The sequence below is a fragment of the Astyanax mexicanus genome, chromosome 11 (genome assembly GCF_023375975.1).
Source record: "Astyanax mexicanus isolate ESR-SI-001 chromosome 11, AstMex3_surface, whole genome shotgun sequence".
In the NCBI taxonomy this organism is placed as follows: domain Eukaryota; kingdom Metazoa; phylum Chordata; class Actinopteri; order Characiformes; family Acestrorhamphidae; genus Astyanax; species Astyanax mexicanus.
In genome coordinates this window covers 8,363,616-8,388,065 of record NC_064418.1, presented here as the reverse complement: position 1 = coordinate 8,388,065, position 24,450 = coordinate 8,363,616, and the positions used below count along the sequence as shown (strand labels likewise).

Genomic DNA, 24,450 nt, shown 5'->3' with positions numbered 1-24,450 from the left:
TATTTTCACGCTATGTACCTACACCTTTAAAATAGCAACGGAGTTTAAAAATATAACTACGCTGATGATGTGATGAAGTGAGGTCTGTTCAGGTATATTTCTGGCGTATTGCTATCTTGGCTGTGGAAAACACAGCTGCTCCACTGACTGATTTAAACCCTGACAACAGTCCACAATCAGATGTCCATATCTATCTTAAATTAAACATCATTGCTGTTCCCGTAAATGACCTGCTCGCACACCTTAACCATGTGAATGTGCAGGTCAGTTTTGTCTGCTGAGAACTGCAGAAGTGCTGCACCGTTAAAATAGCAATATGCCAAAGTCAGCGTGCACCTTTCTCTCATAAACGGAATAGTGAGTGACACCCCGATTAGTTTTTTGCACGTTACACCCAAAACACACCCATGATTAATTAACTGAATTAGTACATGACTTTTGCACATTTCAAGCGACCCGAGGTGTACTTTTCCTGTCGTTGTGATAGCAAAAACACACCGACACACCCTAAAATCAAGCTGATAGATCATCTATCTATTAAAATAAAGCAGTCAGCAGTACACCTCCCCAAACCAGGGTAGGGGACCATTCTCTGCACAGCTTGTTTTGTCTTAAGGGTCAAAGGGTCACCACCATGTTTAACAGCTGGGGGAAAAAATACATAATTGATCCTTCTGTGGCTTATAATGTAATGACGTAAAGTGACCCCAGCATTAGGGAGTGTAAACCATAGCCTTTTCTCCATTAAAGCTGAACACCACCATGGAACATAGACTCTTTTGGTCATTATAGACCTTTTGGCCAAAGGAAGTACACAGAATATAGAGGCTACATACTTTATTAGATACCCCAACCTTGCCATTAAAGATGGCATCTTTTTCCCTTGGAGGCATCACGTCCTGCACATTTTAGAGATTTATCTGCTCAGAACACTCCTCGTACAACTAATCAGCTCATAAACAAGCCACTTCAGAGCTGCAGGGGGTGTGTTGTAGCCGGGAAATGCACTAAATTATGCAGAACAGGGTGCCTCAATGATCAGCTTTGAGAAACACTGCCATACATGATTTCTGTTCATCAACCTGTAGCTCCCTTCATTGAAGTTGTGGTATTTCTAACCACAGGCTCACTGGATATATTTGGACTATTCTCAAACCAGCATGGGGAACTGAAGTGTTTAAACCCCCCCATCAACACTGCTGTGCCTCATACTGTGTCATGTCACTTACTGTTGAGCAGACATCCATGGTCCATCATTATAATAATATATTATCAGCAGCTGTCCTGACATAGGTGGACAGGTTAAATGAGATGTACAGTAGGTGTTGATGAATGAGTTGATTTAATGAGTGTTGGTACAAGGCAGGTTTGCCTAATAAACACTCAGCTTATCATGTAAGTCTAAATAAGAGGACACTGAGGGGTTCCTGTAAGGTCCAGGGGCGATGTTCTCACAGCAGGATGGGTGCTGTGACTCAGGAGATAATGAGGAGCCTGCGGTTCTGCTTTAACAGCAGGTGGATTGGTGACAAAAGGCTGGGAAAGACTCTCAGCTATGTGCTTAAACCCTATGCAAACAATACAAAGGAAATAATACAAAAGTCAAAAGAGTCTAATAATACTTTGGGACCTACAGCATCAATAATGTTGTGACAATCTATAAGCGTGCAACCTGTAGCTGGATTTAGGTGTGTCTTTGCTATCGTAATGACGAGAAAAGTACACCTTGCAAAGATGCACAAAAGCTATGTACTAATTCTCTTAATTCATCATGGGTGTGTTTTGGGTGTAACGCGAAATCCAAAATGAATCAGTATGCCACTTGCTATTCCCTTTAATAGCCAGGTATGCTCTGACTTTGGTGGATTGCTATTGTAACAGCGCAACACTTCTGCGCTTCTCAGCAGAGGAAACAGACCTGCTCGTTCACGCTGTGAAGGAGCACCAGCAGCTCAGTTACGGGAACAGCAATTATATTTTATTGTATATTCTGTTTATTGTTGATGTAAAGTTGGGATTTTTTCTTCCCTGATGACACGACCATATTCCAAGATGACAATGTCAGGATTCATGGGGCTGGAATTGTGAAGGAGTGATTCAGGGAGCATGAGATCATCATTTTCACACATGGATTGAGAGAGTTCACCACATCTCCAGATCTTAACCTCATTGAGAATTTTTGGGATGTGCTGGATGGAGAAGAGCTGCTTTGTGCAGTGGTCAGACTCTATCATCATCAATGCTGCTGCAAGATCTTGTTAAAATGAATGCCACACTGGGTTGAAATAAATCTTGTGATGTTGCAGAAGCTTTTTAAAACAATGGCACAGTGAATGTGTGCTGCAATCAAAGCTAAAGGCGGTCCAATGAAATACTAGGGTGTGTGGCGTTTTTTTTTTTTGGTGGCTACTTTTTTATGGCCTGGCTCTACACACTGCACATGCATTTTAATGACAATCCAGTCAACTATCCAGATACAAAACCTGCATGTTGATGCCAGATCCTGACAAATACTCACAGCCGCCAGTTTGTCGAACCGTGCAAACAGCTCGTTGAGGGTCATAACCAGCTCCTGCGCTGTGCACTGGGAGGCCAGGCTGGTGAATCCCTCGATGTCAGCAAACAGGATGCTGCAGAGATGGAGAGAAACCAGAAGGTCAGACACATGCAGAGAAACAGAGCTGCAAAAAAAAAGACGAGTGCGGGTTCAGCTCAGCTTATCAGTACAATCTTCCACTCCTAGCAGCACACACACACACACACTCGTATTACCCTGTTTCCAGGGTTACCTGTGTGATTTCTGAGGGCCGATCGCCTGTGGGCCATTACGACTGACCATTCAAGAGGCAGATGTTTACATAGATACAATAACAGCTACGAGACATCCCACAATAGTAACCCCAATGACTCAACTCCATTACCATGCCAATGGCACCGAGCACAGGTTCGGGCGGCGCAAAATCTGAATCTCAGATAATAAAAGACATTCATAACCTAATGATACCAATGAGGGGATAAAAAAAAAAAAACTTTGGCCTACACAAAAAAAGAATCTGAGAGAGTATAGTCCTCTCATGGCATTCTTCCATGAGAACAAGGTAACAGATACGGTCGACTATTGTACAGCGTTCCTGGGTGCGAGACAGGCCAGACAAAAAGCTCTGAAGGTTTAGATGACCTCATGAGTTATAATAGCAGCTTCTATTCAATATTTGGCTGCACAGTTTTCTACTGGGAGGGGGTGAACAGAGAGAATGAAGAGAGAGTCACTGTCACAAATACAGCTCACAATGAACATACAGTGGGGTGAAAAAGTGTTAAAAAGTGCCCCCTTCATGATTTCTTATTTCTTTTCAGGTTTGTCACCCTTAAATGTTTCAGAGCATCAAACTAATTTAAATATTAGTCAAAGACAACACAAGTAACAACAAAATGCCGTTTTTTAAAATGAAGATTTCATTATTAAGGGAGAAAAAAAACTACTACATGTCCCAGTGTGAAAAAGTGTTTGCCCCTCCAGTTAAAACATAACTTTACTGTGATTTATCACACCTGAGTTCAATTTCTCTAGCCACACCCAGGCCTGATTACTGCCAATAAAGAAATCACTTAAATAGGACCTGACTGACAAAGAGAAGAAGACCGTAGAACAGTGGTGAAGCTTCCCAGGAGTGGCCGGCCGACCAAAATTACCCCAAGAGTGCAGTGACGACTCATCCATGAGGTCAAAAAAGTGCCCATAACAACATTAAAAAAATTGCAGGCCTCACTTACCCCAGCTATGGTCAGTTTTCATGACTCCACCATGAGAAAAAGACTGGGCAAAAATGGCCTGCATGGCAGAGTGCTAAGACGAAACCCACTGCTGAGCAAAATAAAACATTAATGCTCATCTCAATTTTGCCAGAAAACATCTTGATGATCCCCAAGACTTTTGGGAACATACTCTGTGGACTAATAAGGCAAATGCCAGATGTAACAGAACACCACATTTCAGAAAAAGAGCATCATACCTACAGTAAAACATGGTGGTGGTAGTGTGATGGTCTAGGGCTTTTTTGCTTCTTCAGGACATGGAAGACTTGCTGTGATAAATAGAAATATGAATTCCACTCTCTACCAAAAAGTCAGGGCCATGTAGGATTTGTTTCCCCCATAATAATAAAAACCTTTGATTAAAAAACTTAATTTTGTGTTTACTCGTGTTGCCTTTGACTAATATTAATTAAATTAATCATGGAGGGGCAAACACTTTTTTACAACAGTGTATATCTGATAGACATATATCTCAGCACTAGCCCTGAAGCTCGATGACGGGTGACACGGCAGACACCGAAGTTACCTGATTAAAATTTCAGTGCAGGACCAAGGAGACCTCTCAGTTCAGCCTCTCTGAATCTCAGTGTGAAAGATGATTTCCACAAACCCTTTAAGGATGAAATTATGTTTTACGCAACACAAAGGTCCTCTATACTCAAAGCATGTGACATCCGTTTTCAGTGGAACTGAAGATGTGGCTGCTCTCTAAGAAAAGGTCCCAGCTTCCACCTGACTGCTTGACCTGTGCTGCACCACACAGTATTATTCTTTCAAAGAAATTTAATCTGATTATTGATTGAGTTCAGAACAGTAATTTAAACCCCAGAAAAAGTTGGGACAGAATGGAATATGCATTGCATTAATTGTAGATGTTGCAAACCAAGATGTCCATTTAATGTTTTACCTGTACAACTGCTAAAATTTTACTGGTATTATTGCTCAATTCCTGAATTTTAGGCTTGAATCACATTACAAAAACATTTATTTTTTCTATTAACAATTGTTTGGTTAGTATATGTTTTGGCCCAGAGATTAATTGTGTCACACACTTCCTACAAACTTATTTTAGGGTGTGCCCCTACTATGCCAACTTTTTCTGAATTGACACAGATACAATAAGCATGTTCCCATCAAAAATTCAACAATATAAATTTTATTGCTCCAAATTAAGGATGCATGATGATATCGGAATGACAGTATATTGACAGTGTCGGTCGATAATTGCTTTCCTTAGACTTAGACACCTAGGACAATATTACTCAGTTGGTTTTAATCTTATGGCTGATGTATTATTTTAGATATTCAAAAAGACAGCTTAGTGAAGGCTACAAGGTAAGACTACATAACACTTACATAGTTCTTTCATATCAAATTATTTTTTGCGATAAATCAGTAAACAATCAGTTTTAATATTTTTTCTTCTAATTTTCATCCCATTTTCTCCCTAATTTACACGGCCAATTACCCAACCCCTATCATTAGTGATGCCCCCAACATCAGGAGGGTGAAGACTAGCACATGCCTCCTCCTATACATTTGAAGTCAGCCACCGCCTCTTTTTGAAATGCAGCACAATTGGAGGAAAGCGCAGCGACCTGGTTCCCATACATCAGCTCACAGACGCCTTTTGCAGATCGACATCACCCTTTGAAGTGATGAGGGGAGGGAGCGCCATCTACCCACCCAGAGAGAGAGCAAGGTCATTTGTTCATGGCAAGCTACATGAACAGGATTCGAACCAGAGATCTCACGATCATAGTGGCAGTGCTTTAGCCCACTGGACCACTCAGAACACATCAGAACCTCCAAATATTTTTCCTCATTGGTAAAATACAAACATAACTTACTGTTCAAACACAGCAACACCTGCTTTATCCGGATGCATTACCAATCATTATCATTAATTTCCTCACTTCAAGGCAGCCTTAGGCAGAGATTAGAACTATGACATCAGCTCATATGACCATTATAACTGATCAGCATCTAAATAACTATATAAAAGAACACCACATAACACATAATTCCATTTCCTTCCTTAGCTCTGTGGATTAAAAGCAACAGTGAGAATAAAAAAATAAGGTGCCATCTCTCTAAGGGCCTGGTGGGACAGGTGGGAGGGCTGCTCTGAAGCATCCAGAGCAGGTCCTTAAGCCTCACTTAATGGCCAGCATGGAGGTGAGTCATCAGTTCCCTGCAGCTCCAGCCCAGCCTGAAGTGCTGTGAGCAGACAGCCCTGCTGTCTACAGAGCCTCAACACCCTTTAAACATTTTAAGAGCTTCTGCCTGAGCTGCACATGTCTGCTGGGTGAAATGATCCTTTTATAAGAGACATATATGACCAAAATCACCATGGTATTGGAGGAGCACCTTGTGCAAAAATGAGAAACTGTTCTTAAGAATAATAAATGGAAAACACAAACTAACAAAAAAATATATATGATGTTCAAACACAGGAACAAACCACTGAAACTGAGGCAAAAATAGCAAAATTAAATGAACACAAAATCCATGTGTCTAGGTGGTCTTTCTCGCTAGTCACTAGTTCTTAAGTTTTCTAGTTTTTTAATGATGGATTTAAATGAACTCCATAAGATGTTTAGTGACATTGACGTTTATTTTCTTTATCCACCCCCTAATCAATGACTTATACTCTACAATAACCTTTTCTCAGAGTTGTGAGAGTGGAATTGTTCTGTTTAATTAGGAATAGTGATTAAATAGTCATTTGACCTTCCAGACAGGTATCTTTATACTACAGTTACTTACAATGCATGCAGTTAATGTCAACATTTTAGCACAGTACATTTTTTTTAACGCAAATTAATCACATGACAAAACTGACAGAGACTGGTGTCGCATTAGCTTAGTTCTATTCCGACACGCTTATTGTTGAGTTCAGAAAGTAGATGCATGCATACACACACACAGCTGATCTCATGTTTACTCCTTTCAAGCTGTTGAGTGTGGAATATGGAGCTCCTGAAAAGCTGATTGGTGTAAGGCTGAAATTAGCATAACTTTCCAAAATAAGAGCACACAGGGTCAGTTTTATTATATTGACTTCAGAGAAAAAAAGTGTAGACCACAGTACAAGTCTTCATAACACTCACATAGTTTTTATTAATTTATTATTGCAATCAATCCGCAGAAACCAGCTTTAGACAATCAGGCTTTACTAGATCAAAATGTTAATTGTTGTTCCTTACAATAATTTCTTTTTACACCGATAAATTCTGCTTCTTGTTTAGTGCTAAAAAGAGATCACTTATTGGTTATTCATTATTCATAATTTGCATTAGACAAGACTAAAAACTTGTGATGATGATTTAAACACAGTTGATTTATTGAAACTTGAAGAACCTCAACACCACCTGACAAGAAAAGATGTCAGACGATGATGATGATGAGAGATGATGAGAGCATGTTGCAATAGTCCACATCTTCTGACAAGTTGGTCCAGCCCAGTAAAAAGTATTTTAAATAAAAATTAAATAATTGATGGGAATTATAAAATGAAAAGATTTAGTTTTAATGATACTTAAGCACAAACTTTTCACTCCTGTAAAGCACATTCTTGGAAACGGAGACCGATCTAATTTGCACATTACCACATTATTACTGCACTGTCAACTGATATATGACATATCATGCAAATTGTGTGTGAACACCCAAAGTACCCATCTTGCAGTTCCTTCTTCACTTCCAGGGTAATATGGATATTAATGAGTTTGTGGTGACAGCATCCCTAAGGTCACTGCTGGAAATGCTGCGCCATTAAATAAAAAGAATTAGAACTGCTTGATTTGTGTGCTGACAGCAAAATGAACTGGAAAAATTGTCAGGAAATGAGTTCCCAGGGAAAATTCCAGTAAGCAGAGTGAAGCCCGGGTCACCAATAGCCTGTTGCTGAGGAAGCTGTTGAGGGATGCTTCAGTGGGTCAGCGCAGAAACGGCTCTGGCGTGAACTACCACCAAAAAGCCCCAGGAAGGAATGTTGTGCAGAATCACACTTCCTGCTTACATAACTTGACCCTGTAAGCCCTTCAAGGGTCAATGCTTGGCCTGTATCAAAGTAGCTGTGGGGCTGGAGAGGTTCTTCCTCGTGACCCCTGTACCCCTGGAGCTGGCACTGCCAGTCCTGCCGGCTTTCATCTCCCAACCACTTAACCCCCTACCGACACCAGCCAAAACACACAGCTTCCCTCTGCTGAACTTTTCCTCCAGCCGCACGGTGCAGGCTTCCGGCTCAGGTGTGAGGGCTGTGATTGTGGAATTGCATTAGATCCCCCATCCTTCCCAGAGTGATGGATTGACTGTTCAGGCGGAGAAGTCTAATCAAAAGCTCCAGTCATGTTGAAGGCACAGGAGTCAGCATGCGATGCGTTACAAGAACAAAACTTAAGTGTAGTGCAGTAATTGTATTAGGACTAAACAGCTGTGTAGTCTTAAGAAAAGCACCTATCAGTGAGGATAACCGGCAAAAACGGCTTTAGTTTGCTAGAGAACGTAAAGATTAGATTCTGAAGCAATGGAGGAAGGGCATGTTGTCTGATGAGTCCAAATTCTCCCTGTTCCCGAGTGATGGAGCATCAAGGTAAGAAAAGAGGCAGCTGAAATGGTGCCTAGTGTATGCCATTTGAAATTGTTGCTGCAGTTGGTCAGGTTTAGGTTCAGCAGCATTATATTCCCAAAAATCGAAGTCAGCTGAATACCTGAAAATAAGAAAAGCACCAACCAGGTTATTCCATCAATGGATTTGTTCTTCCCTAATGGCACGGTTGTTTTCCAAGATGACAAATGTCAGGATTAATAGGGTCAGATTGTGAAAAGGTGCAGGGTTCAGGGAGCATGAGACATTTTAACACATGGATTGTTCACCACAGTCCAGACCTTAACCCCATTGAGAATCTTTGGGATGGAGAAGACTTTGTGCAGGGCTCTAAACTTCCCATCATCAATACAATTTCTTGTGAAAATGAAAGCAACTCTGGACAGAAATAAATGTTATGACATAGCAGAAGCTTGTGAAAATAACGGCACAGTGAATGCGTGTCACAGACAAAGTTAAAGGCGGTCCAACCAAATATTAGAGTGTGAGACCATGTAGTGAATAGTGGCCATAATATTATTCATAAAAGTCTACAATGAACTTTTTATAGGCACTGTATTTGGAGAATTTCTATCATACTGTTTGTTTGTTTTCATATGCATCGATTTCAAAAAGCAGCTGGTAATGCATAAGGTTGCCAGTCTGTTTCTCCTTCCACCAGCATTCCCACCCATCTGAATGGGCTTTTCTCCTCATGTCTCTGTGTGGGTTTCAGTCAAGAACAAGAAGTGCAGCACAGGCCGGTTACGTGACCACCCTCAATAATTAAGCAATCTTTGTCCTCTAGGAACAGACCTGTCAATTTTCCACTTAGGGAGATGAGATTCAGCAGCACATCGGCTGGCAGCACACTTACATAAGGCCTTTGGAGGGTGGGGGGTGTTCTCAGCAGTTTGCTGGAAGGCTTTTTTTGAGGGCTGTACAGAGAGAGGCTCAAATCTGCTGACAAACAGCCATGGGGGGAAAAAAGGCGGGCAGACCGTCTGGCCCGCTAGCAACACAAACATCATGTGCCTGCTCACAAGCTAAACTGCCGAACACGCCATCACAACTCTTACTTTCCTAAAACTAAAACAGGGAGACCCAATTAACATTCAGAACCAGCGAGGAAGGAGCAGTAGCTATGAAATCAGCCAAGCTTAGAAGCCAATTATCCCCCCTCATCCAAATGAGTCAGCTAAACACTGGAGACTACACTGAAACCACATCGCACGGTTTAACACTTTTCACTTTTCATTTAATTTCACAAACATCTGTTACTCACTTAAGTAGAGGTACTAAAGTAATCAACATTTCTGTACTTAAGTATTGAGAGTAGTTTATTATAAAATTGACCTCTTAAGTACTAAGAGTTCTGTGTTATTAGTGTAGTTCGTTATTAGAAGGCAGTGGAAAGTTCTCAGAGTTTAAAGACAGAGTTTAAGTACTTAAGTACAATAGTAAAACAAAAATCATACTCCAGTAGATACAGATTTTAGTACTTTAGTACTTAAATACAGTAGTGAAGTAAAATGATACTCCGGTAGAGTAAAGATAAAGCATTTTAGTACTTAAGTACAGTAGTGAAATATAAATGATGTACCAGTAAGTACAGATAGAGCATTTTAGTACTTAAATACAGTAGTTTAGTAAAAATAATACTCCAGTAGATACAGATAGAGCATTTTAGTACTTAAATACAGTAGTGAAGTAAAAATAATACTCCAGCAGATACAGATACAACATTTTAGTACTGAAGTGCAGTAGTAAAGAACAAATGATGCACCAACAGAGTGCAGATATAGCATTTTAGAACTTAAGTACTATAGTAAAATAAATATAATACTCCTGTAGATACAGATGCAGCATTTTACTACATAAGTACAGTAGTGAAGTCAAAAATAATACTCCAGTAGAAGCAACTGGGTTTAGTTAAAGTCAAATAAATAGCCTTAATCAAAAAGCAGTTCATTAGTGCATTTTCCTCTATTCTACTGCAGTGTGAACAGACTGTGACTCCTGTGGACTCCCACAGTTACACCCTTATAACAACAGACTAGCCACATACAATAATATTTAAATCATTATATAATTCCTCATTCATTTTAACTGAGAAAATATGCAACTTCGAGTCAATGTTTAGTTTTAATTTTAAACAAAACTAAAGAATTCAGAACCTGTACAGGCAGATCTGACTCCACTACACGTTAAATAAGCTTAGCTTTGAGCATGCCAGTCAGTGTTTGTAATCATTTATAATGATGGGCGCTTTTATGTACTCAAACTCATCATCAATGTCAGGATTCAGATCAAATGAGAAGTGAACACTGAATGAATAATAGCAGCAATAACACAAATCCATCAAGTCCTCTGTGAGCTCCGTGAACGTGCTCAAAAAAGGCAGCGATGGAGAAATAGTTCATGACTAAATGAACTAAACGGCATCTGCAGAGTCGTACATCAGCTGCAGTGCTTAGACTTGTAGTCTAAAACAACTCGCCGTTCCATCCAGCTAAGCCAAATAAACCGCCATGTGAATATTTGCAATGCAAACGCTGGAAGTTCTCTTAGGCCCCTTTCTATATTGGGCTCATAACGTAACAGCGTTAATCAGAGATGAGGTATGAAGCAGAGAAATGCAGGAGTGGAGCCAGTTCTCTCCAAAACCAACTAAACAAGTGAGGGAAATGCATGTGAAAATGAAAAATGTGAGTATCAAATATCTCCAATAGGAAGCACCCTGCGCTCCAGGATTTTTAGCTTCCTGCAGCTTTATGTCACTAATCACGTTACTGGCTCACAGCAAGGAGGCAAAGGGTTTAGCAAATTTAAGGAAATTGAGCCTACAAACCCTGAGGAGCAAAAATGAAATACCTGCTTTTTCTAATATGCAGTATTACTCAGGGTAGGCAGGGTCCAGTTTTGCCTTTCTTTAGTCTCATTTTGTCTCAGCTTTTGTCTTTTTCTGTGTGTGTGTGTGTGTGTGTGTGTGTGTGTGTGTCAGTCAATTACAGAACAGGTGGAATCGACTGATTTGATTAGTCTTTGATTACTGAAGCCAACACAGCAGATTAGAGGACACCTCCTTCACACTCAGCTGATTGGGACAGATCACAGCAGCTCTAGAATTTGACTAAATTCACTTGATATAAAAACCCAACAAACACATGAATTAATTGTTTGAGGTTACGCAGAAAAAATATGAGGTAAAACTCTTTTATTCTTATCCCATTGATTCCACAGGAAATGATGCTACCACCCCCATGCTTGCCAGTTGGTACAATGTTCTTAGAATTCTAAAAAGTTATTTTTAGTGCTGTGAATTTAATGCAGACACAATTTAACTGACTAAATGGCTAAAGCTTGTGTTTCAAGAGTGAAAGCTAAGCAGTAACTGGAACACACTGCAGCTGAAGTAAAATTCTATTCCTACAGTGACTAAGGGTCTGCTAGTGGTGGCATCATAATATTTGTAGTAATAAGTTGTGGCAAATAAGAGAGTGAGCAGAACCACAGCTATTATTTTATGGCTCTCTGGAGTTAAATCCGACCTGCTCCCTGTCAGACTGCTTTCCCTTCAGCTAATCTAACAGCACTCCAGCGGATTTAGCATTCTCATTTGAAGAAAGTCAACATTCATCACGTGTACCTTACACAAATCCCACGACTCTCCGCTAAAGCGAGCCCCAAGGATTGTGGCCACATATGGGCACAATTAATAAACTCTAGTATTTATTATGAATAAAACAAAAACATATCAGGATTTGAAATAAATCAACGTCAAACTCCCAGACCAACGCAGAAACAAATGAGATGCAGCAGGAGGCCTCGTGTAGAGCGTAGTGTAGAACGCTTTTAAGAAGGGCAAGAGAGAGAGATAAATATATAAAAACTAAATCTTTTAATCATACTATTTTTTCTCTCTAGTTTGTGTTTTTTATGTATTTAATTTACTGTATTTATTATTGTTATTATTATTATTAGTAGTAGTATTTTCTAATATACATTTACTTGAATTATTACTTGATAAAGCACCACTGAACTGAACTGAACTGAGATACAGAGAGATAGAGAAAGAGATACAAAGAGAGAGAGAGAGATACAGACAGAAAAAGAGAAATACAGAGAGATACAGAAAGAGAGACAGAGATACAGAGAAAGATACAGAAATAAGGAGAGAAATGCAGAAAAAAAGAAAGAGATACAGAAAGAAATATATACAGAGAGAGATACAGAGAGAACAAACAGGCAAACGAAGAAGAGTGGAGGAAAAGGATAAAAACAGAAGCTAAATGTGTGTGTAGTGTACAGTGTGTGTGTGTGTGTGTGTGTATGTGTGGTGTGTGTGTGATGTGAGGAAATGAGTCTGAAACACACAGAAGTGCAGCTCTGGACGCGGTTGGTCAGTTCAGATCAGACTGAGAAAACACAGCTATCTCTAACAGAACCACCACAACTCACTATTTCACACTGTTCACATAAAGACTATGGGTGCTGTCTTCTCTCACCACTAGATGGTGCTAACACTGACACACACTAGTCTAATACATCCAGATACTTCACACACAGAGATCCACAGGTGGATAAAGAGAGAGTAAATCATAGAACAGAAAAGATACAAATGTAGCAAACATACGTCTTTCATTCTTTTTTGGAGAAATTCACGTGCTGTGCAGTATTTAATCTAACAATGCAAGTCAGTGGGTATCCCTTCATTATACTGTTATGAGAGCTGCATTTGATTTCCAGCTGCATTTCTAAATCCAGTTAGTTAATTTAATCAATCAATGTATAATTCCATGTTTTCCATTAAAATATAGCTCACTATATCTCAATTTAGTGTCAGTTTACCAACGTCTAATTCATTTTCATCACATTTCAACAGCATCAAATTCCATTTGTCCCATTTCTGAAAATGTCTAATTCTATTTAATCTCATTCAAATAATTTCTAGTTCAATTTAATTTTTTTTTCAAGAATTTGTAATTTCCTTTATTCCAGATTAACAATATCCAACTCTATTTAATCAAATATCAACATTTAATTTCATTTCCTCTGATTTAAACAGCATTAAATTCCATTGGATCCCATATCAACATTCATTTCTACAATATCTAATTAGTTTTCAATTCAACAGGAACTAGTGTTGTATCCCATGACTTTTGCCATGGCCCACTGAAGCCAAAGAACACTGCACTCACATGTGGGATACAGATTTGGGGTCTCCTGCATTTAATATGGATGTGATTTCTGCAAGAGTGTCTTTTTTGTCATAACACACACAATATTAATCAGCATTCTACCTCACTCACAAGACAACACCTCACAACTTATACAAGTGTGAGCATTCCAAAGCTAACCCCTGTGGTTACACAATGATCAATTTACATTCTGCTTTCTTATGAATTTTGATTTTGATTTTAAAAATAGACCCCCCCCCCCCTGTATTTTATATGTTTACACTTAACACTAAGAATTGTAATTATTACTAAAATGTAATAACATAAAAAAATCAAGAATTACCATAATGAAATACCACAGATTTTAATACGCTGCCTACCCTTTAACTCATTTCTCTAGACAGTTTCAGACCTGAGAACCACTGATCTGTTAGATCTGAAAAAAAACATTGACATTTTCTAACCATCAAAAAAAAACTTCAAAGCAGATTAAAAAGATCAAAAAGAAAAAAATCATCTGCTCTCACACTGTTAAACTCTACCAAATAATGTGTGCTGAATGTTAATTATCATACCCTTCCACACAGCACACACAGCGTGTGTATATTTATGTGTGTGTGTGTGTGTGTGTGTGTGTGTGTGCAGCGTAGGCAGACAATAGGCTGAGAGTAAAGGACAGGTCATTATTGAACACAAAGAAAAGATGCTCATGTGAGCTGGGGGTTGTGGGAAAGGTGAGCGTGTGACAAAAGTGTGACATTCCTTACTGTACTTCACATCGCACAACATCGCTCCAGTTACAGCACGACTTATAGATGTTCAGGGTCAGTAAAATCCTTTGGTTAATGTTGTAAATTCAACATTTCCCTTAAATCAAGTTCATTAAAAACACATTTTATTCATAAATATAGCTCTATTTGTGAGGGACCTTGTCTGAAAAATTGATAGCTTCAAATGTCTGCCAGCTTACACACATAAAAAGCCATCTGGACTCATAGAAACCATGCGACAGCGTTCTACCTCCTGACGCAGATAAAGGCATAAATATTGCAGAAATCTCAGCTGTATTTTTAATTTTTCAAACAGTAAGATTGATTTAAATTTCTACGTGACTGGCAGATTACTGAATCTGTAATTTAGTTATAGACTAGGCCTAATAATATATTAATATATTCGTATATATATATATATATATATATATATATATATATATATATATATATATATATATATACAGCTCTGGAAAAAAATTAAGAGACCACTTCATTTTCTGAATCAGTTTCTCTGATTTTGCTATTTATAGGTTTATGTTTGAGTAAAATGAACATTCCTGTTTTATTCTATGGACAACATTTCTCCCAAATTTCTAATAGAAATATTGTCATTTAGAGCATTTATTTGCAGAAAATGAGAAATGGCTAAAATAACAAAAAGATTCAGAGATTTCAGACCTCAAATAATGCCTATATATAATGTTTTAGAGTTATATATACAGAAATCAATTTTCAGTAAAAAAACCTTTTTAATCACAGTTTCATGCATCTTGACATGTTCTCCTCCACCAGTCTTACACACTGCTTTTGAATAACTTAATCCCTTTACTCCTGGTGCAAAAATTCAAGCAGTTTAGCTTGGTTTGATGGTTTGTGATCATCCGTCTTCCTATTAATTATATTCCAGAGGTTTTCAATTGGTAAAATCAAAGAAACTCTTGATAAGTGATCTCTTTTTTTATTCCAGAGCAGTATGATAATATGATGTTATATTATAAGGAAAACACATATCTGTTCCAGATTCACTGTTTATCTTATTTTCATATAGTCCATTTAGCTTGGGGCCCCCAAATGACTGGAAACAGCCCTAACAACAACCCTAGTCTTCAGATATCCTAATAAAAACAATTGACTGAATTTAAAAGCTTTAAATACTCACAGTATTTTCCTGCAGACCTAAAGAAAGACATTTATTTATTTATCTATCATTTCTTTTTTACATACAATTAACTGCACAATTATTACTAGGTGCTTTTAACAGTTTAGATTCAGGAGCTAATGTAAAGGTATTGTTCCTGCAGGTGTGAAAGCAGAGGTGTAAATACAGTGTGAAGCAGCAGCCCAGGCTCTGGCACGTTCCTACCTCACATTGTCATGCTTCTGGATGTAGATCTTGTGAAACATCATATCCTCCTGCTTGGCATTTATGTCGGCTTTCATCTCCATGGCAACGTGTCGGGGAAGCACAGAGAGTAGGAGGCGTTCCTGCAAATGAAAAAAAAAAAAAAACATTATAATAAAAGACGTGTGCTTCGATTGTGAACAGCCCACCGAGGAACATCTCAGACTGAGGGCCCGGTGATGACGAGCTCTCCTCCTCAGCGTCCAGCTCTGCTACCCATCTGCCCCTGCTGAGAGGAGCCGTCACTGGTGACGCAGTGGCCTTCACTGAGGTCATTCCAGTATGTATGGAATACAGTGGGGAGATGCACGAGCCAGGGTTAAAAAATAAAGGAGCAAAAAAAGAAAGATTTTCAGATTGATACCACAAAAGAATCAAGAACTTTTTAATAGAAGGCTATTTCCTTGGTCTTCATGAGGCAGTTTGTTCACTGGTGTTCTCTAACAAACCACTGAGGCCTTCACAGAACAGCTGTATTTATAATGAGACTAAATTACACACAGCTGCAGGACTCTATTAACTAATTAAGACTAATTAAGTGACTTCTGAAGGCAATTGGTTGCACTGGATTTTATTTAGGGTCTCAGAGTGAAGGGTGAAGTATTCAGCATACTTTTGCACATCACACTTCTCAGATTTGTATTCAATAAAAAAAAATAGAAAAAAAACATGTATCATTTTCGTTCCGCCTCACAATTATGTGCTACTTTGTGTTGGTCTATGACTTAAAATCTCAATAAAAATACATTTGAGTTTGTGGTAGTATGGTGACAAAATGTGAAAAAGTTCAAGAGGTATAAATACTTTTGCAAGCCACTGTAAACGTCTTGCGCCTGCGGTGTTAAAATAGCGTCAGAGTATATTAGGAATATACAGCTCTGGAAAAAAAAATAAGAGACCACTTTCTAAATAAGTTTCTCTGATTTTGCTATTTATATGTATATGTTTGAATAAAAGAAGTTGTTTTATTCTATAAACTACCGACAACGTTTCTCCCAAATTCGAAATAAAAATAATATTGCCATTTAAAGCATTTGTTTGCAAAAAATGAGAAATGGCTCAAACAACAAAAAAGACCTCAAATAATGCAAAGAAAATAAGTTCATATTCATTAAGCTCAGAAATCAATATTTGGTGAAATAACCCTGGTTTTTAATCACAGTTTTCATGCACCTTGGCATGTTCTCCTCCACCAGTCTTACACACTGCTTTTGGATAACTTTATGACACTCCTGGTGCAAAAATGTAAGCACTCCAGTTTGGTTTGATGGCTTGTGATCATCTATCTTCCTCTTGATTATATTCCAGAGGTTTTCAATTTGGTAAAATCAAAGAATCATTTTAAGTGGTTCTTTTTTTTCCAGATCTGTATCTTATTAGTGATAGTCATCATAATCAATGCTGAAACAACCTTGTAAAAATAAAACTTGCTGCTGCAGCACAGTGCTGACCTCCCAGCTGTGATGCCTGGAGTGTGTTCTCCTGCCTCACCTGCTGTTGGTTCTCTCTCTGTGAGTGAAGGCGGGCCTGAATGCATTCTCTGGTCTCCTGGAAGGCCTGTCTCTGAGAGCCTTCTGCTGGGTAGTGTGTGCACACTCCTACTATGTTGGTGCAGGAGAAGATCAGCACATTGGACACGATCTGTAAAAAAAGGAGAAATGAAGACAGGAAATTTAGCATGGGAAATGGAAGGATATGATGTATCAGACAGATTCATATCTTTCTTTCTCTGGTAGTCTCTGATATTGTTTCTTACTAGTGCTGGGCAGTATGGCCAAAAATGCATATCACTGTATTTTTTAAGATTCTGGCGGTTTCACAGAATATCACAGTGTAATCACAATTTGTATTATTATTATAATTTTATTTTTTTATTTGCATGACTGGGCTTTAATATGGGTTTGTGAGTTACTGTACTGTTAGGAGTACATCTAATATGAAACACTAAAGCTTTAAAACAAAATTAAACAATATATGAAGAAATCAGACTTCATTAGCAGAAAAACATCTGAAGAATTTAAACAATAGACATTAAAAAGAGATACGCCAACAACTTTAACACAATTTTCTTTACAAAATCTTAAAAAATATTTTTAATAGTTCTATAAACACTATAATTGGACATAAAATACTCAATGTTTAAATATTCAAAGATATATTTCTCAAAAGCTTTATTGCACAAGTAAGACATACATTTAATATAAATTAACTATATGTTATTATTAAAGTTATTAGAAGCATTACAGTATTAAAATCTCCAGTCAAAAAATATATTCAAATAATCCTTCAAGCTACAGTATTAATATATTTAAAAAGGACTTACTGCTCCATTTTATTAGGATAAAAACACTCATACAGTAGAAACTCTCTGACAGTGCTGTTCCACACGGAGCTCTGCAGCGCCCTCTAGTGGTGTGGCGGTATGAGAGAAACGCATACCAGTTCTAGTTTCCCGTGCATTTTACCGAATGAATCAGCACTATTTCTTACTATGAGAAGGTTTAAAATAGACACACCAAACAGAAAGCAGGCCAGCGCTCTTGTTGAGATTTGGCGTGCACACTGTGTACATAACTTGTGTTTCTAAGAGAAGAAGATATAACCACTTTAAAATCTGACATTCAGCTCAGAGAGCGCGATAAGCTAAGCTGGGAGACAGTAGAGGCTGTTCAGTGTCTGCATGTTTTGGTTTATCTCAGCCCAAGTTACTGAGTCACTGTCTCTCTCTGCTTTACACCTTTCTTCCTTCTCTTTCTCTCCTGTTGGCCTGGAGTCTGCATCTTGACTTCCTCCAAACACTGGTATCGGGGTAAAGATTTCCATAACATCTCAGTCCAAGCTGACATATCTTGGCCATGACCTCCAGCTCAACTTTACAGGCTAATAATACACTGTACGTACTCTGTGATCATGTGTTTTTGTGTGCGAGTGCATCCACAGTTACATGGAAGAGCTTAAAACAACAGTTAAAATAAACATGCTTTCCACAGAAGAAGAGCAGGAAGCATAGCTGGACGCTTATTAAAACAAGGAGAAATATAATAACCAAATCATTACTATCTACTATCTATCAAACACTAACTATGCACAATATGCACACCATGACAGTACTCAGGTACTCGATAATAGCTCTAACTTACCTAGTCTATGCTCAAATACAGCTCTAGAAAAAAATAAGAAACCACTTAAAAATGATGAGTTTCTTTAATTTTACCAAATTAAAAACCTCTGGAATATAATCTGGAGAAAACAATCAAACCAAGCTGAACTGCTTGAATTTTTGCACCAGGAGTAAAGGCATAAAGCTATCCAAGATCAGTGTGTAAGACTGGTGGAGGAGAACATGCCAAGATGCATGAAAACTGTGATTAAAAACCAGGGTTATTCCACCAAATATTAATTTCTAAACTCTGAAATGTTATGAATATGAACTTATTTTCCTTGCATTATTTGAGATCTGAAAGCCATGCATCTTTTTTGTTATTTCAGCCATTTCCCGTTTTCTGCAAATAAATGCTCTAAATGAAATATTTTTATTTGGAATTTTGGAGAAAATTTGTCTGTAGTTTATAGAATAAAACAACAATGTTCATTTTACTCAAACATAAACCTATAAATAGCAAAATCAGAGACACTGATTCAGAAACTGATGTGGTCTCTTATTTTTTCCACAGCTGCATATATCAAATGTTGCCATTTGAGTGAAAACGTAGAGCCATAATTAAAAAGTAGTAAATAGTAAACATTTTACACAACGTGCTGCACACGATTCAGGTAACCAGGGTTCTCTTTATAGTGAAACAGCTGTTGTTCAGTGCGCTGATATATTATTAATACTATCAGGTTGTAAAATCTTACAATAACAGCCCTAAGTCTATATGCAACAGTTGGTGCATTCACTACAGCAGACATAAAACAACTTGAACAATGCCACGCTAAACAATGAGATCTTTACTGCCTTGATCTTTTATTTATAGGCTAAAAACAAACACAAAAGGATCCATTTAACCTACAGACATGCTGCATATGGGTACCCAGTTCTGTTTATATATATCTGCTGTGAATGACCAACTATGGTTAAATATGAAGAGGTCTAAAAAATATTGAAAAAATTTAAAAATATTTAAAATGCTCTCATTCAAAATATGACAGACAATGTGTAATATTGTTGTAATATTCAATGTAATTAAATGTTTTTCTTTATCTATTTATATAATTTATTTTCTACACTGTAGATTAATATTTTAGATATGAAAACATAATAAACAGTAAAAAAGTGTTAATCCTCCACAATAAACCTGATCTAAACCTGATGAACTAAGATGGTGATTTGAGGTGATTTGGGATGAGCTGGAGCTTCACAGTGTGAAGGAAAAGCAGCAACTATTGTTCAGCACCTCCAGGAACTCCTTCCTTCAAGATGCTGAGAAAACTATTCCAGGTGACTCTTCCTCATGAAGACACTGAGACTAAAATACCAAGAGTGTGCAGATCTGTCCTCAAAGATAAACGTGCTACTTCTAAAGTAGAATCTAAAGTATAAAACATATTCTGGGTAATTCTGCATGTGTTCCTGTATTGCTTTAATGTAGTCTTTAATATTAAATTTAAAATGAAAGACAATACATTGAATAGAATGAATTAATTAATATATATCATTGCTGTTGTTTTATCGATTAATCGTTCCAGCCCTATCTATGGAGTCTCTTAGGTAGCCTTCTAACTGCATTACATGCTGTTGTAAATGGTTTCCAAGGTCCATTTAGCTCTGTGAATACATCTCCCAGGGTTTAACTCCACCACACTCTGGCGAATTTGTCCTGGCCCAGAAAGCCATTTCATTTAGGCCAAATTAACTTGCAATTGGGCATTTGATATCTTCATGCAAACTGGATTATCCAGCTCCCTGGTGTATTATTACATTGAGTGGAGGGTTGTAGCAGCCATGCAGCGTGTGCTGCTGTATATGCGGTGTTGACTGCTTGTCTGCTGCAGCTGTGCTCCAGTCCCAGCTCGAGCCCCTGCTCTCACCACTGGCATGGAAACACGCACACACATCAGATAAAGCTTCCAGCACGTCAATGCATATATTCCCAAGAAACAATGCTGTTCTATTTATAATCTCCACCTCCCTCGCTGCCCTTATTAGGAATCTGACAGAATGCCCTCGTCAATGAGTGGGAGGAGGGCCAATAAAAACACTCCAACTAGAATCCAACAGTTAAGCACAACTGAAAAGTAAAAAAATATAGAAATAATTTCCTATATTTTGCTCTGAGACGTATTCGAGTATTAGACAAACCTGGTATCTCCAGCTACACCTGATCACAACTACCCTTACTTGGACACGTTACACTGAGCAGGTAAAGAAGGGGCATCATTGAGTTCTGATCTACAGGACTGACTTTTTATCAAGGGCAGCCAATGCAGCAAAACATGGAGGCTACAGACCTGGCTACAGAGCATGATGAGGAGCTAGCTTTGCCTTTGAGGAAAGACAGAGAAGGAGGGCTTGTATTTGTTCTTGGAGCAGAGAGAGATAACCTGTGGCAGAGGGGTCCGCACACAGGGACCTGCTAAACCTTCTGGACTACATTCAACCACTGAATTTTCCAGTGCAGCTCAAACAGACCCCTGTTTGTTTATCTTTCGGGACAAAGGCGGGTAAATGTTCCACGAGTGTGAAAAATTATAGAGTTAAAACAGAGACAGAAAATATTTCTAAACATCTAGATACTCTGTTCATAATCCGATGCATACTGTATTTCATATCCAGCTTTTTACTATATCCATCCAGGCAGTAGGCAGCCTAAATTATGGTATATAATTAGAGACAGTGATTACATTTTGCCAGAAACTCCACTGAAGAAAATGTATTGCCACTGCAGTTTCAGAACTTTATGAAACAGCACAAAATCACAATTAAAAATAGTGATGGGCAATATGGTCTTTAAATAAAATTACAATATTTTAGGGTACTGTATTTACTGTATGTGACACTAGTAAGGAACAGGGGTGTTGTCATGTTTTTCTTCTAATTCAGCAGAGGGTGGCGAGACCTGTAAAGCTAAGCTGTGAAGCTAAGATAAGTAAACAAAACTGTAATCCTTAAATATATATATATATATATATATATATATATATATATATATATATATATATATATATATCTTTTTTTTCTTTTAAACTCAAACGAGTGCTGGGTGTAATCTACACATATTTCTTTCCTAAAAACTGTTTATTTGGGTGACTAAAGCGCTTCTGTTTATTTACAGTAAGCTTAGATTTCCAGATTTTCACTAAGACTAATGCCGGCTAATGCCGCCCGACAGCACTACAACGAGGAACACTGAGAGTTCCGGTAAGCCAGGGTGATCCCATGTAGCTTGTTTTAACACAGTAAACATGCAGACTACAGTCCAATATATTCATCTCTGAACGCTGACAGAGCTAGCGCTTAGCGTAGTAAAGCTACTACTCTCCAGCAGTGCTAGCTGGGGTTAGCAGCAGGCAGATAATACTCACCTCTGACTGGCGAAAGAGCTAGTGCTTAGCGCGGTTAGCGGCTAATGCTAATACTGCTGCTATTGTTGCGTACAACACGATATATGGCACAGCCCTAACACTAACCTAACACTTTTCAATGGGTTTTTTTGTTTATCTGAAATAAGGGACACAGGAATTATGACAAGAGTGAGAGAAACTTGTTTCTATACTCATTAGCCGTTTTTTTTAGCTTCGCTCTGCACTGAAAAACAGGGTAAACGGAGCATAATAATAAAGTGTGCAGAGAAACAGATACACGACTACAGTCTGAAATAATAGATATACAATGCTCACCTATATGTTTATTTATGTTTATGTCATTTAGCTGACAATCTTATCCAGAGTGACTTACAAGATTATTCCTATTACAGAGGTGGGCCAATGTAGGGTTAGGAGTCTAGCCCAAGAACTCTTATTTAGTCACCAAAACCGGGAAATAAACCCTAGTCTACTACAGTATCTGGCAGAAAGTGGTGTTATCCACTGTGCCACACCAACCACCATATTCCCAGTGGATATAAATGTATTATATGTGCATCTATTCATATACCTTCAACATGCTTGTACTGCATCATCATAATCATACACTAAGTGTATTAATTGTAATCATCTACAATGTTTGAGTGGAATTCGCTTTTGACAAAGGCCTAGTGGCCTTGATGTAGCTTAGCGCCCACTGAATTAGACATAAACAACTCCATGCACTTTCCATGCATGACATTGTCTGTCCTCTTTCCTTTCAGCACACAAGCGCTGTAATGCATATAATAAGGCAGTTGAGATCCATAAGAAAGCAGCAGAACATGCCGACTCTGTTTAATGGATGTTCCTTGAGTGCAGTTTTCAGCCATAGAGGCGGTAATATGTAGAAGTAAGTGTGGGCTCAGAATCTACTATGCAATAAAATCTGTAGTAGACTCGGAACTACACACTACGCCATCCTCATTACAGAAGAAAAAGAGCAGAGAGGAGATGCCTTATCTGCTGCAAGAACACTTCATTATTCAAAAGCTGAAAAAAAAAAAAAAAACAGAAGCCATTTAAGGTAATAGCCAGAGGAAATATCCTCTTGGCTCATCCGGACCCACTTTTACAATAGCCTCGTAGTGTCGAGATGATCATCTGAGCTGTGAGAGATGGTTTTCAAGCTGATAAGCAAGTTTATACACCATTATGTTCTGCTATGACTAATTTGGGATGTGATGCCCTGATCTCCAAGAGCAAAATGACCTGAAAAACACTAAACAAAAGACAACACACAACTAAAACGGCTCACTGATCACAAGAACTACCAATACTCTACTGCAATAGTCAAGGCATTTTAGTTATACAATACAGTTATACAGTAATTTTTAGGGATGCACAGATATTTTTTTTTACAACCGAGTATGTGTATTTTTGTAATGAAATACTGATACTGATGTTAATTTAGAGTCAAGCAAACAGGATCATTATGTAATAGTGTAGTTGTTTGTGTAAAGTAAAGCTGTGTAAAGTTTTTTTTTGTTTTGTAGTTATTTGAACATTTTGTTTTTCCAAAGAAGCATGTGTGTATAAAAATATGCTTTGATGATGATTTTATGCTTTACCCTATGGATTTAGGTTTATTATGTAAAGTCAGGACCACACCAGCCTATTGGATGAGACTTTCGGGAGAAAAACAGACAGCAAATAAAAAGGGAGGAACTTAAGAAAATGTCCCTTTGAACTTTTCTACCAGCATTATTTTTACTGCATATAGGTGCTTTGCATTGAATATTCTAGTGTTTCTCAAAAAAATAGAATATCGTTAAAAAGTTTTTTTTCTTATTTATTATTTCAGTAATTCAGTTCAAAACTTGATAAAACACAGTGGATCAACACCTGCAGATGACATGTCTCTTCAAACCATCACTGATTGGTGGAAACTTCACACTAGACCTCGAGCAGTTTGGACTGTGTGTCTTTCCACTCTTTCGAACTCTGCTCCCTTAATTTATAAATGAAATGTAAAATTTACTGATTATCAGTGATGGTTTGGAGAGACATGTCATCTGCTGGTGCTGGTTCACTGCGTTTTATCAAGTCCAAAGTCAGTGCAGTTTTTTTCCCAGAAAATCTTACAGCACTTCATGCTTCGCTCTGCTGACAACTTTTATGGAA

At 38.1% G+C, this 24,450-nt stretch overlaps 1 protein-coding gene across 2 annotated transcripts in view; it reads right to left on the bottom strand.

The window, feature by feature from the left end:
* The window catches only part of adcy5 (adenylate cyclase 5), a 111,374-nt gene that overhangs the window by 33,072 nt on the left and 53,852 nt on the right, over positions 1-24,450 (bottom strand). For both annotated transcript variants that reach the window (XM_015606951.3, XM_022680526.2), the window contains exons 2-4: positions 17,254-17,403; positions 15,724-15,845; positions 2,519-2,630 (exon numbers count right to left, since the gene is read on the bottom strand). In XM_015606951.3, the coding sequence (XP_015462437.3) occupies positions 2,519-2,630; positions 15,724-15,845; positions 17,254-17,403 (384 nt within the window). The remainder of the gene's footprint in view (positions 1-2,518; positions 2,631-15,723; positions 15,846-17,253; positions 17,404-24,450) is intronic.